This window comes from Lucilia sericata, unplaced genomic scaffold (assembly GCF_015586225.1).
Source record: "Lucilia sericata isolate MDLA Ls3-8-SP2 unplaced genomic scaffold, ASM1558622v1 Contig000017F_arrow, whole genome shotgun sequence".
NCBI classification, from domain to species: Eukaryota; Metazoa; Arthropoda; class Insecta; order Diptera; family Calliphoridae; genus Lucilia; species Lucilia sericata.
The window spans coordinates 976109-990156 of NW_023994056.1; the positions used below are offsets into that span (position 1 = coordinate 976109).

The following is a 14048-nucleotide window of genomic DNA, read 5'->3' on the forward strand; positions in this document are numbered from 1 at the left end:
GTCTAGTCTATAGTCTAGTCTATAGTCTAGTCTATAGTCTAGTCTATAGTCTAGTCTATAGTCTAGTCTATAGTCTAGTCTATAGTCTAGTCTATAGTCTAGTCTATAGTCTAGTCTATAGTCTAGTCTATAGTCTAGTCTATAGTCTAGTCTATAGTCTAGTCTATAGTCTAGTCTATAGTCTAGTCTATAGTCTAGTCTATAGTCTAGTCTATAGTCTAGTCTATAGTCTAGTCTATAGTCTAGTCTATAGTCTAGTCTATAGTCTAGTCTATAGTCTAGTCTATAGTCTAGTCTATAGTCTAGTCTATAGTCTAGTCTATAGTCTAGTCTATAGTCTAGTCTATAGTCTAGTCTATAGTCTAGTCTATAGTCTAGTCTATAGTCTAGTCTATAGTCTAGTCTATAGTCTAGTCTATAGTCTAGTCTATAGTCTAGTCTATAGTCTAGTCTATAGTCTAGTTCATAGTCTAGTCTATAGTCTAGTCTATAGTCTAGTCTATAGTCTAGTCTAGTCTAGTCTATAGTCTAGTCTATAGTCTAGTCTATAGTCTAGTCTATAGTCTAGTCTATAGTCTAGTCTATAGCCTAGTCTATAGTCTAGTCTATAGTCTAAACTACATTCAACTAGCTATCTTAAAAAACTAAACCAAATTTAAAAACACTTTAAACATCCGTTTGATTTTGCATTTCCAAAGGACACAATTCCGTCTTAAAACCCTGTGACCTTTGGTCATGACTCACCACCATGTTTATACCTTCACCGACATCATTGTTTGGTGCACACACCACCGTCTGCACAACATCACCATTCAAATGTTCATTTGGTTTTCTAGAGATATTTGAAGACTTATCGGTGGCTGTGGTTGCGGTGGAAGTTGAAGTGGCCGATGAGGAACCACCACCCACAGCACTACAACCACCTCCGCTATGGTGTACAGTAGTGGGAGCCAAAAAGGAGCAACTATTTTGTTGCACTATGGCGGCACGGCCCGGCACAGTTAAGTGTTTAGAGTTCTTCCTTTTACTACCACTACCCGCACGTTTGTGGGTGAAGACACTGTGTTCATTGATTAGCTGAGCCTCGACTTCGTGGTGTTTCATGCAGGTAAAGGCGCGTGTAAATGATTTACGGAAATTGTCACTGAGAAATGCATAAAGTATGGGATTCATGGCAGAATTGGAGTAGGCTAGGCAACCGAATAACAAAAATAGTAGTATCTCAAATCTGGATAACTCACGTTGTCCCACAAAGGCACTAATCAAAGAAACCTGAGAAATCCAATGAGGCAACCAGCAGAGAATATACACAGTGATGACAGTCAACACTAGACGCGTGACCTTGCGATGCGAACGTTTCTTTTCTTTGGATTTATGTTTCTGCTGAACTGAATGTAATTTGCGTATGACCAAATAGTAGAACACTAAAATAAAGCACAGGGGAGTGGCGAAACCCAATAGGAATGTATAGAGTATAAAAGTGGTGCCGGAATGTTTTTTATAAACCTCCGGCCAATCTATATTGCAGGAATAATTTATGCCATCCTCCTGCAACACAGTGCTGGCAAACAATATAACGGGCAGCATTAAAATGGCCGAAGTAAACCAGGCCAACAGAGAAACCAATTTGGCTATACGCAATGTTCTATACTTAGGAGATTCGATGGGATGACAAACAGCTATATAACGATCGGCTGCCATGATTAACAAAAATATGGAGGAAGTAAATTGTGTTATCGAAGTACTGACCATATAAGCCTTACACATATATTCACCAAATTTCCAGCTACAAATACGCATGGTATAGAGCAGGAAAGGAATGCCAATAAGAAAACACTCATCAGCTATGGCCAAATTTAAAATGTAGATATTGGTAACAGTTTGCATTTTCGAAAATCTCAATACCACCCAAATGACCAGAGTATTGCCAAACAAGCCAACAACACAAACCACCGAGTACAAAACAATGGTGAAGATGTGGGGCAATGTGTTGCTGTTGGCTAAACAGTCTTCATGAAATGTGAATAAATTTCGATCTGAATGGTTAAACGATAAAGTAGTAGAAAATAAACTTCCACTTGCACTTCCGCTGACACTAACACTATGATCGGGTGTTGCCTTTGTTTGTATATATTCCTCGTTGTTGTTGTTGTTTAAGACATCCGTTAAATTTAACCATTCTATGGTGGTATTGGGCCATAAGATTAACTTTTCATTCAACTCATGCCCCAGCATTGTATTAGCATTAAAAGCATTAATATTAGAAGAGTTTTTGTTGTTTGGAGTATTGAGCTGTTGACCGTCTTTGTTAGCAGCAACTGGCTGTTTTTCAATTTCCTTTATTTCTCGTGCAACATCAGCATTGAGTAGTTTTTGTCTACTGGCTGTTGCACTTTGAATTTCCGTATCAAATGCATCTGTGGTATTGATTGTAGTGACGGCAATACTGGTAGTAGTTGCTGCAGTTTTCATTATTGGTTTCACTGTGTATAAGACCTCATTGTTGTTCTTAACTGTTGAGTTGATTGCCTGCGTTAAACTGCACAAACTTAATAAGTTTGTGCCCATGATAAGCCACCAACATAAAAGCGGTAATTGTTGTCTGTTAACATGTTTTCTTGGCTTTGTTTTTGCCTTAGACATTGTCATCATATTCTGCTTCGTTTTCGTTCTTTGTCTTCCCCTTCTTCTTGTCGTTTTTGTCAGTCTTTGTTTGTCTGCTTGCTGTGGGGTAGTTGTGGTATCTCTTCTTCTCCTTTCAAGCTTTTATATGACAAGACCTTTCCAAGATTGACACATATTGTTTGTTAATTTAAGTGTATGTGTGTGTTTGTGTTGAACAAGTCTTTATTTTTGCATTTATCTTGTAGCTGTGCCACACATTATTATCTGCAATATACGATACAAAAGAAAAGTTAATTAGTTTTACAGGAAACGGAAGTTTAAACGAACAAAAGGTTACAATTAAGACAGTCTAGGTAAGTGAACAGTGGCTTGTCTTTATCACACAACCCTTTCGAGGTATTTTTGCTGTTGTTTCAACAACTATTGTTGCACTTCTTAATAATAGATTGACCGAGAGAGCGCATGTATAAATAATGTTGCACTTTGTTTTCGAGAAAATGTTTTGATGTTGTTAGTTGTTGTGACACGAGCAGAATGGTTCTTTTATAACAAGTATTTTCTTATAATAAGTTTGTTTAAGGTGAAATATAATGATTGTTTTAAGCTTAAAAATAGCAACAATGGAAAAAAGAATGAGTACTATTTTATTTTATTACAAGTACAAATTTAATGAAAAATAAATCATTTAATAGAGAATAGATTTCCTAAGAAATTTAAAATTTTTTGTAAAAAAATTATTTCTAATTACAAAAAACAAGGTTTTCTCATGAAATATTATAAAATTATAAGTTTAAATGAATATTAGTAAAAAAAAAACAAGTAAGAGTACTATATTCGACTGTGCCAAATCTTATATACCCTTAACCATGATGTGTTAAAAAAAGTACCAGAAAGTCCGCTTTTATATGTTCTCACTTACTCCGGGCTCTACATGCATAATTTCATACTTCTAGGTTCAAAGTAGCAAAAAGTTCCATTTTAAAGATTCTCATTTATTCCGGGCTCTACATGCTTAATTTTATGTTTCTAAGTTCAATATTATAGAAAATTCAAAAAGTACATTTTGAAGAACGAAAAAGTAGCAAAAAGTACCCTTTTATAGGTTCTCACTTAATACGAGCTCTACATGCTTAATTTCAAGTTTCTAGGTTCAATTTATAGACTATTCAAAAAGTACCTTTTGAAGAACGAAAAAGTAGCAAAAAGTACGCCTTTATAGGTTTACACTAATCCGGGCTCTACATGCTTAATTTCATGTTTCTACGTTCAAGTTATAGAAAATTCAAAAAGTACCTTTTGAAGAACGAAAAAGAAGAACGAAAAGTGGCCTTTTATTGGTTCTCACTAATCATGCTTAATTTCATGTTTCCAGGTTCAATTTATAGAAAATTAAAAAAGTACCTTTTGAAGAACGAAAAAGTAGCAAAAAGTACCCTCTTATAGGATTACACTAATCCGGGCTCTACATGCTTAATTTCATGTTTCTATGTTTAATTTATAGACAATTCAAAAAGTACCTTTTGAAGAACGAAAATGTAGCAAAAAGTCCCTATTTATAGGTTCTCACTAATCCGGGTTCTACATGCTTAATTTCATGTTTCTAGGTTCAATTTATAGAAAATTCAAAAAGTACCCTTTTATAGGTTTTTACTAATCCGGGCTCTACATGCTTAATTTCATGTTTCTATGTTCAAGTTATAGGAAATTCAAAAAGTACATTTTGAAGAACGAAAAAGTAGCAAAAAGTATCCTTTTATAGGCTTTCACTAATCCGGGCTCTACATGCGTAATTTCATGTTTCTAGGTTCAATTTATAGACTATTCAAAAAGTACCTTTTGAAGAACGAAAAAGTAGCAAAAAGTACCCCTTTATAGGTTTTCACTAATCCGGGCTCTACATGCTTAATTTCATGTTTCTACGTTCAAGTTATAGAAAATTCAAAAAGTACCTTTTGAAGAACGAAAAAGTAGCAAAAAGTCGCCTTTTATAGGTTCTCACTAATCCGGGCTCTACATGCTTAATTTCATGTTTCTAGGTTCAATTTATAGAAAATTCAAATAGTACCTTTTGAAGAACGAAAAAGTACCAAAAAGTCCCGCCTTTATGTGTTCTCACTTGATCTGGGCTCTACATATTCAATTTAATGTTTCCATGTTCAATATTATAGAAAATTCAAAAGCACCTTCTGAAGAACGAAAAAGTACCAAAAAGTCCCATTTTATAGGTTCTAACATAATCTGGGATCTACAAACTTAATTTCACGTTGCTAGGTTCAATATTATAGAAAATTCAAAAGTACCTTTTGAAGAACAAAAAAATAACCAAAAGTCCCCTTTTTATAGGTTCTCACTTAATCCGGGCTCTACATGCTTAATTTCATGTTTCTAGCTTCAATTTATGGAAAATTCAGAAAGTACATTTTGAAGAACGAAAAAGTACCAAAAAGTCCCGTTTTATGTGTTCTCATATGTAGAGCATATTTAATTTAATGTTTCTATGTTCAAGATTATAGAAAATTCAAAAAGCACCTTCTGAAGAACAAAAAGGTAGCAAAAATTCCCCTTTTATAGGTTCTCACTAATCCGGGCTCTACATGCTTAATTTCATGTTTCTAGGTTAAATTTATAGAAAATTCAAAAACGACCTTTTAAAGAACGAAAAAGTACCAAAAAGTCGCCTTTTATAGATTCTCACTTAATCCGGACTCTAAATGCTTAATTTCACGTTGCTAGGTTGTATTATAGAAAATTCAAAAAGTACCTTTTGAAGAATCAAAAAGTTCCAAAGAGTTCCCTTTTATATGTTCTTACTTAATCCCGGCTCTACCAAATTCCAAAAGTACATATGTAGAACGAAAAAGTAGCCCTTTTATGTGTTTTCACGTAATCCGGGCTCTACATTCTTAATTTCATGTTTCTAGGTTCAATATTATAAAAGTTCAAAAAGTACCTTTTGAAGAACAAAAAAGTAGCAAAAAGTCCCCTTTTATAGGTTCTCTCTTAATCTGGGCTCTACATGCTTTATTTTATGGTTTTAGGTTAAATTTGTAGAAAATTCTAAGTGCCTTTTGAAGAACGAAATAGTTCAAAAAAATCCCCTATTATAGGTTCTCACTTAATATGTCTGTAGTCTAGTCTATAGTCTAGTCTATAGTCTAGTCTATACTCTAGTCTATAGTCTAGTCTATAGTCTAGTCTATAGTCTAGTCAATAGTCTAGTCTATAGTCTAGTCTATAGTCTAGTCTATAGTCTAGTCTATAGTCTAGTCTATAGTCTAGTCTATAGTCTAGTCTATAGTCTAGTCTATAGTCTAGTCTATAGTCTAGTCTATAGTCTAGTCTATAGTCTAGTCTATAGTCTAGTCTATAGTCTAGTCTATAGTCTAGTCTATAGTCTAGTCTATAGTCAAGTCTATAGTCTAGTCTATAGTCAAGTCTATAGTCTAGTCTATAGTCAAGTCTATAATCTACTCTATAGTCTAGTCTATAGTCTAGTCTATAGTCTAGTCTATAGTCTAGTCTATAGTCTAGTCTATAGTCTAGTCTATAGTCTAGTCTATAGTCTAGTCTATAGTCTAGTCTATAGTCAAGTCTATAGTCTAGTCTATAGTCAAGTCTATAGTCTAGTCTATAGTCAAGTCTATAGTCTAGTCTATAGTCTAGTCTATAGTCTAGTCTATAGTCTAGTCTATAGTCAAGTCTATAGTCTAGTCTATAGTCAAGTCTATAGTCTAGTCTATAGTCTAAGTCTATAGTCTAGTCTAGTCTAGTCTATAGTCTAGTCTATAGTCTAGTCTATAGTCTAGTCTATAGTCTAGTCTATAGTCTAGTCTATAGTCTAGTCTATAGTCTAGTCTATAGTCTAGTCTATAGTCTAGTCTAGTCTATAGTCTAGTCTATAGTCTAGTCTATAGTCTAGTCTATAGTCTAGTCTATAGTCTAGTCTATAGTCTAGTCTATAGTCTAGTCTATAGTCTAGTCTAGTCTATAGTCTAGTCTATAGTCTAGTCTATAGTCTAGTCTATAGTCTAGTCTATAGTCTAGTCTATAGTCCAGTCAATAGTATAATCTATAGTCTAACCTATATTTTCTAAATTGTGTTTTTCTTTTTGCTTTTGTGAGATATATTGAAAATTCATATTTTTTCTAATATTCCAAAAAATTTATTAAATATTAATGATTTTTATAAAAATTTAACTTGAATGACAAAAAATGTTTTATTTTGTATTGTTATACTTTATAGTACTTTTTAATAGCTGAAATAAATTCAACAAAAGCTGTCACTACAAAATCTAAAACTATTTTAGAATTTTATGACGTTAGTCCACTACGTAAAACAGTAACATATTTATATATAACCAGACAAACAAAAATTCCAATAGCTGTCAAGTGATGAACATTATCATAGAATTTTATATATTATTTCAAAGTCCTCATAATTTCATTAATAATATATTAAGAGAAGAAAAATTTAAAATTTTTGTAAATGTAGGCTAAAGTTTTTAAATCATATTGTATTGATAAAGAAAGTTTTAATTAGCTGGAAAAAAAGAATCAATTGATATACGTAAGTTTTTAATTTAGAGTAAAAATGTGCTAAGTCCACTTTTATAGAAATGTTTGTGTTTTTTGTGCAGCATAATAATTTTAAAAAAATTAATTTAATTAAAAATGCTAATTTTTGACTTAATTTGTTTTGCTTTGTAAACAACAAATTTGCTTAAATTATCATTCTTAATTAATTCTTTCACAAAAAAAAACTCTTAAATGTAAGTACAAGATATTTTCCTAAACCACATTAACCACAACATTTATATTACAAATTAAAGTGCAATTTTTATCTTTTCATTACTAAAATAACCTTTTATGTCTAATTATTTTACAACAAACCCCTAAAAGTTTTCAATCCTATAAAAAATATAATTAACTAATTAAACTATGCACACAAACTCCCATAAAAAATCACGTTAAATGTAATTGAGATGAAATATTATGGGCAACAGTTTCAAATAAAATCTATACATTTTATAACACACACACACTGACAATAAATATAATATTAGATTTTCATAGTATAGGAGAAAACATACACAAATATATTAGAATTTATTACGAAGCAATAATCCTCTTAAATAAAAATATCCTTTAAGCCTACAAAAACTTCCTGGTGGCAAGAGTATAATATTCACTTTATACAACATATAGACAGATTTATTTACGAAGGTCCTTGCAAAAAGTTTTAGAAATAAAGAAGAAAAAGAAGAATGACATTTGATCTACACCATTTCTATATAATTTTTTGATTTTTAATAGATTTTTAGAATTTTATGCTTAGAACTAGCTACTTTACCCATCCTAAGTAGTCTAAAGGGTAGTCAAGAGCTTATTTTGGAACAATTTTAAATACTAAAACGATCCATATCCGTCTGTGCTTCTGAAAGACATTTTGTCTACACAATTTGTAAATAAAATTTTAATTTTTAATAGATTTTAGAAATTAACAATTTTGTGCTTAGAACTGCCTACTTTACCCATCACAGGTAGTCTATAGAGTAGTAAAGTGTTTATTTTGCGAACTTATTTAATTCCAAAACAATCTAGGCATGTCCGTCTGTCCTTTCATCTGTCTGTCCCTCTGTCTGTTCGTTCGTCTGTCCGTCCGTCTGCCTAACATTTCTGAATGACATTTTATAAATTAACAATTTTATGCTTAGAACTGTCTACTTTATCCATCACATGTAGTCTATAGAGTAGTTAAGTGCTTATTTTGGGACCTTATTAGATTCTAAAACGAGATAGCTATGTCGTTCTGTCCTTTCATCTGTCTGTTTGACTGTCCGTCCGTCCGTCCGTCCGTCTGCCTGTCTGTCGAAATCACAATAATATCTGAACGCAAAGAGCTAACGGCTTAAAAATTTACACAAATATTCTCCATTGTTACATATTCTAAAAAAATATTAAATTCTTCACATTTCCGAATGTCTGTCCGTCCGTCCGTTTGCCTTAAAACACTAAAGCTCCTAAACGTCAGTCTTTTGAAAACACGATAGCGCCTAAACGGTAGAAACTAAAGCGCTGAACATTTCTAAAACAACAAAAACTTTCATAAAAATCTTTCGAAATTTTTTAACAACAATTTGCAACGGTGTAAAACTTATGTATATTTCCAAGCCTCCTAAATATATTAAATAGCCTTGTTCTTACTCTGTGTGGGTAATTAGTTGTAATCAGATTACTTTGTGTGTTTAAAACACATAATTAGCCCTAAAGATATACAATCCAATAACGACGACGACTATGTACTAGAGTACCGAGTACTTTTTATTAAGTATTACAATTAATACTTGTTATAAATTTAACAACAAGAACAAACAGGAATGGACGTGAACAAATGAATTATATTGTATTAAGAAAAATTTAATTTCTCAATTAAATTAACAACCAACAGAATAATTTATGTCTATAAGAAGAATTGGGTGGTGGTGTTGGTGTTAAATTATCAAATGACGTCGTCATCTGCTGTCTGAACACAAGTATCTGATTAACATATAAATGGCCTGTGATATATGTATGAATATATAGAGAAATTTTGAATAGAATTTCTAATGCAACCCAACAAACAAGCAATATAAAAGGATTGAAAGATTTCATCATATTTTGAGAAAATAACGGTAATGCTAGTTTACTAATCTATTGAACTGAGGTTTACGGGTTCATTTCCCGTCGCATTAGTGAATTATTAAATAATTCTCAATTTAACAACCAAACTCTGTGTTTGCTATGATTTTACTGTTGACTATTATCATGTTGATTTGAAAATTGTCATCATCATCATGATCAACTGAAATGATTATGTCCTCAAAAAAATAATAATAATGTGGTTACTGAGGTTTTAAAAATGTTATTGTTGTGGACACAAACGACAATACTGTCAACCAGTTTTGGTCGGAAAAATAATTGCTTGCATTTCCATCAAACAAATGAAAATAAATATAATTTCATTTAGATTTTAATTTAATTTCTAAACTTAATTGTATCGTTTTACATTTTGCAACAACTGTTGAATCCGTTTACAATGTAAATTTTTAGTTTTTAATGTAATTATGTCTCTATTCAAAATACAAACTCATATAATTATATGTGTAATCATTTTACACACTTAATAATACTAGATGTATTTAAATATGTTTTTAGCTGTCAAAGAGAATTTGGCTTAAAACTATATTAGGGTGGTATCAAAAACAATATTAATTTCTTTAATATTGCTTATCGCACAAAAATGAGATTAAATAGATACAGAACTTGAATTCCTTTTAAGCATGTTACCCTCTATACTGTTCATTTCGCCGACTATAAGTAATCTACGGTATCGTCAATTAGAGCTTGATTTTACTTTAGAAATTTAAATTAAAATTTGTATTAGAGTTTAAGTTTAAGTTAAAGTTGTATTCTATAGGACTTTTTTATTTATAGGATACTTTACAGGCCCCTAGTAATCTACATAGTATATAGTTTTTGTTTTTTAATGTTTTTGATTGTAAACTATTTAACGCGGCTTGACATTTTCCACAAATATTCTCCATTGATTAATTATACACAGCGGGAAAAGAAAATTTACACGCCTGGTACCAAATTGACACCAAAGAGTTTATAATTTTTCAATAACATCTGTTATCAAAGTAAATACATACGTACGACAGCTCAAGCTCACTATTGGCAACGGATTGTTTGTTAATAGTGAGCTTACCACGTTTGTTAACATTTAGACAACGGATGTGTATAAAATTTAGATTTCGACAACGAATTGTTGCAATGTTGTCAACATTACATAGTGTTGTCGTACGTACGTACTTTGACAACGGATGGTATTGAAAAATTATAAACAGTTTGGTGTCAATTTGGTACCAGGCGTGTATATTTCTTTTTCCCTCTGTGTAGATATTCTAAAATATTATAAGATTCTATGACGATCTAGACATTTTCGTCTGTTTGTCCGTCTGCCTCTCTGTCTGTCTATCTGCCTCTTTGTCCGTCCGTCCGTCTGCTTCCCAGTTTGTCTGTCCGTCTGACTATTGAAAAGACGATAGGGCCTAAACGGCAAAAGTTAGGGCTAATCTATATAAAGTAGAAACTAGCTAAACTACATAGTAAATAGTTGGCTTTTCTCGAAACCCTATTGTCCCTAGAAATCTTCAAAAACATCGCTTTACAATATAAACCCTACTAATGTTCATTATTTTTATAAATAAATACCTTTGTATATCACATTTACCACAAACTATTCAAAAGTTAAAGTTAATTCCATTTTAGTTTAAAATCATATGTATTTTTATATTGACAACAAAATGATTTTGTCACACACTAAGCTATTGGTATTATTATAGACTGTCGTTACGTATCCATAAATTTAGGTTAAATTTGTGTTAAATTAGATTATAAAATACCCCGTCTCATAATGATATTGGCAAATGTGTAGGGGTTTTAGGCAAATCTAATAAGTAATACCCAGTTAAATACCACATGCATATAATAATACCAATAATAGCTATAGTATGGTATGAAGTCAATGGTCAAATTTAACTGATGTTAATTTAATACATGTTGCAAAGTCGTTCATGTGTATTTTACATACAGGAAAATGTATGCATCAAAATGTGTATATTTTTAGAATTTAACCAAGTGACCAAACCAGCAAACGAATTTTAAAACTGAAATATTTTGTAAACTAAACATGCTATGTAAAATATTCGCGAATATTTTACTGTTAATTCTAAAGAGTTGAGAATTGTCAATGGCGATTACTTTCGCTAACAATACTTTACGAAGATTCTTATTTTCGTAATATTTTGACAATTGGTTGCAGCACATTCGACTATTATAAGCAAAAGTTGTATTTCACTGCTAGTATGTGTGTGTTTGTGTATTCTATATGTTGTGTATATTTAATGTCCGTTCACACATTTGGCAAATGTTTACAATTTAATTAGACCACAGTGGCATGTTATGACACTTAGTAATCGTATGTATTTTCGATAATTATATTACAAAATACATGCTGTAAATAGATGTTAAGTTAGCTAAGGATGAGAGGATGTTCTAAAAACATATAGGAGGAAGTAAACACTTGTTTAAGGAAAAAATTGTAATAAAAAATATGACAAATTTATTTTTGATAATTAAAATTTTCCATTTAAAGAAAATTTTTCGATAATTTTGATTTTGCTACACGAAATTTATGGATAACTTAAATTTTCAAAGGAAAATTTTTCGGTAACTAAAATTTATAATTATAATTTTTTAAAACACTGTGCCTTACATTCAGCTACCTCCAAAAAAAAAAAAAAAAACTCATAAATTTCTCTCATTTATTACTTTAAATCTAACATAAATTTGGAAAAATATGTTAACATATTTTAGACTTCAATAGAAATGTTTAACAAGCAAAACTAGAAAATTCCATAACCATAAACAATTGTTTAATTTAAACACAATACATATTCCATACATAAAGCTATCCAAGAGCAATAAAATCTATAATCTATAGCAAAAATGGTATTGAACCATAACAACATTGGCCAACAATATCAATGATTTTTATTTAATTATGGTAAAGTAATTAAATACAATATTATTAATAATAATACGTATGAAACAAAAGGTTCATTGTTGTTGTTACTCATATCTGCATTGATAATAATATTGCGGATTATTGTCGAAAAGCCCTTGAAAGTATGCAATAAAACAAGTGCAAGCAAGTCATATTAACATACACACCGCAGTAACCAACACTAAGGCTTCTGTTATATGACAAAATGGAAATTTTGGGTTTTATTATCATTTGTGCGAAAAAAAAAGTTGTTTACAATTTTCTATATATAAAGATAGACAGACAATGTAATACTTCATTTAGCCCTGCCTCAAACGTTAACCAAAAAAGCGAAAAAAAAAAATTAAAAAAATATCATGACTATAAAACACAAATATTTCAGCACAATCTACTGCAGGAGTAGCAACTAAAGAGAAGAGTGAGAGAGTAGTTATTACAAGGGAAAGCAGATAATATGTATGAATGTATATATCACGTACATATATCGACATACGCATAATTGTGGCATACTTTATGGCTGATACTAAACAATTGCTATTATCTGTTAAAAACAACCTCTAAACGAACCCAACCATGCTATCAACCACATGTGATTGTTTAGTTGGTAATGGCTAAAAACGAGCAACAACAAATAAACAAAACAGACTAAAAACACTATTAACAAAACAATAATAACAAAAGAAGGCTTTTGACCTTAAACAAGAGAGCGTAGAGTAAATAAAATAAAAACCACAATACACATAAATACCATACAGTTTCATACACAAATAGTACTTCCGAATATATATACACACACACATTTACAGTTTTGTATACAAATAGCAAGCAAACAAATAATAAACACTCCATTTCAAAAATATTAAAGTTTTCCTCTAAAACTAAACTCATACCAAAACATAAACAGATTAATTTGGCTAAACGAAGGTCATCTGAAGAGTAACTGACCTTAACCGGAAATTATACAAAGAAAAAAAAAATACTTTTTCTAATTTTTAATAATAGCCGTCGTATAATTTTATAATGAATACTCTAACTATATGTGACACCATTTAAAGTTAGTTTTCCCCAGTTTTAAGAAAAAACTAATTAATCCCCTAATGTTAAGCAATTAGTATGAAAATTTTTTTATTCTATTCAATAGCTTCAGTGTGTCTCTAAAAGCAATATTGTTATAGAAAAAAGCTTTTGTTTTAATTATCAGCAAACTGTGTTGTAAAAACTCCCAACCATGAGGCGTTCAATGGCAACGACCATAAATAAAACATACTAAAGTCTCAAACATACAACACATTTTGTCATAGAAAATTTGATTTATTTAATTTTTTGTTGGTTTTTTATTATCCTTTTATTAGATGTGTATAAAAATACGCTACATAGAAGTGCAAGGTAATATAAGAAACCTTTTTCTCTTTCTTTTTTTATATAAAATGTAATGCGAAGAAAAATACTGAAAAGGTAAGGATTTTAAACAGATATGATGTAATTCTAAAAGAGTAAGAGTGAGGGAACAGTTAATTAAGAACTGGACTGAACTAGAACTGAACTAGAACTGAACTAGAACTGAACTAGAACTGAACTAGAACTGAACTAGAATGAACTAGAACTGAACTAGAACTGAACTAGAACTGAACTAGAACTGAACTAGAACTGAACTAGAACTGAACTAGAACTGAACTAGAACTGAACTAGAACTGAACTAGAACTGAACTAGAACTGAACTAGAACTGAACTAGAACTGAACTAGAACTGAACTAGAACTGAACTAGAACTGAACTAGAACTGAACTGAACTTAGAACTGAACTAGAACTGAACTAG

The 14048-nt window shown here is 31.0% G+C and overlaps 1 protein-coding gene across 2 annotated transcripts in view; it reads right to left on the reverse strand.

Moving 5' to 3' along the window:
- Window positions 1-656: 656 nt before the first annotated feature.
- Window positions 657-14048, reverse strand: part of LOC119606683 (neuropeptide receptor 22) — a 56680-nt gene continuing 43288 nt past the window's right edge. For both annotated transcript variants that reach the window (XM_037960246.1, XM_037960254.1), the window contains one exon: window positions 657-2889. In XM_037960246.1, the coding sequence (XP_037816174.1) occupies window positions 667-2652 (1986 nt within the window). In that variant the 5' untranslated portion in view covers window positions 2653-2889 and the 3' untranslated portion in view covers window positions 657-666. The remainder of the gene's footprint in view (window positions 2890-14048) is intronic.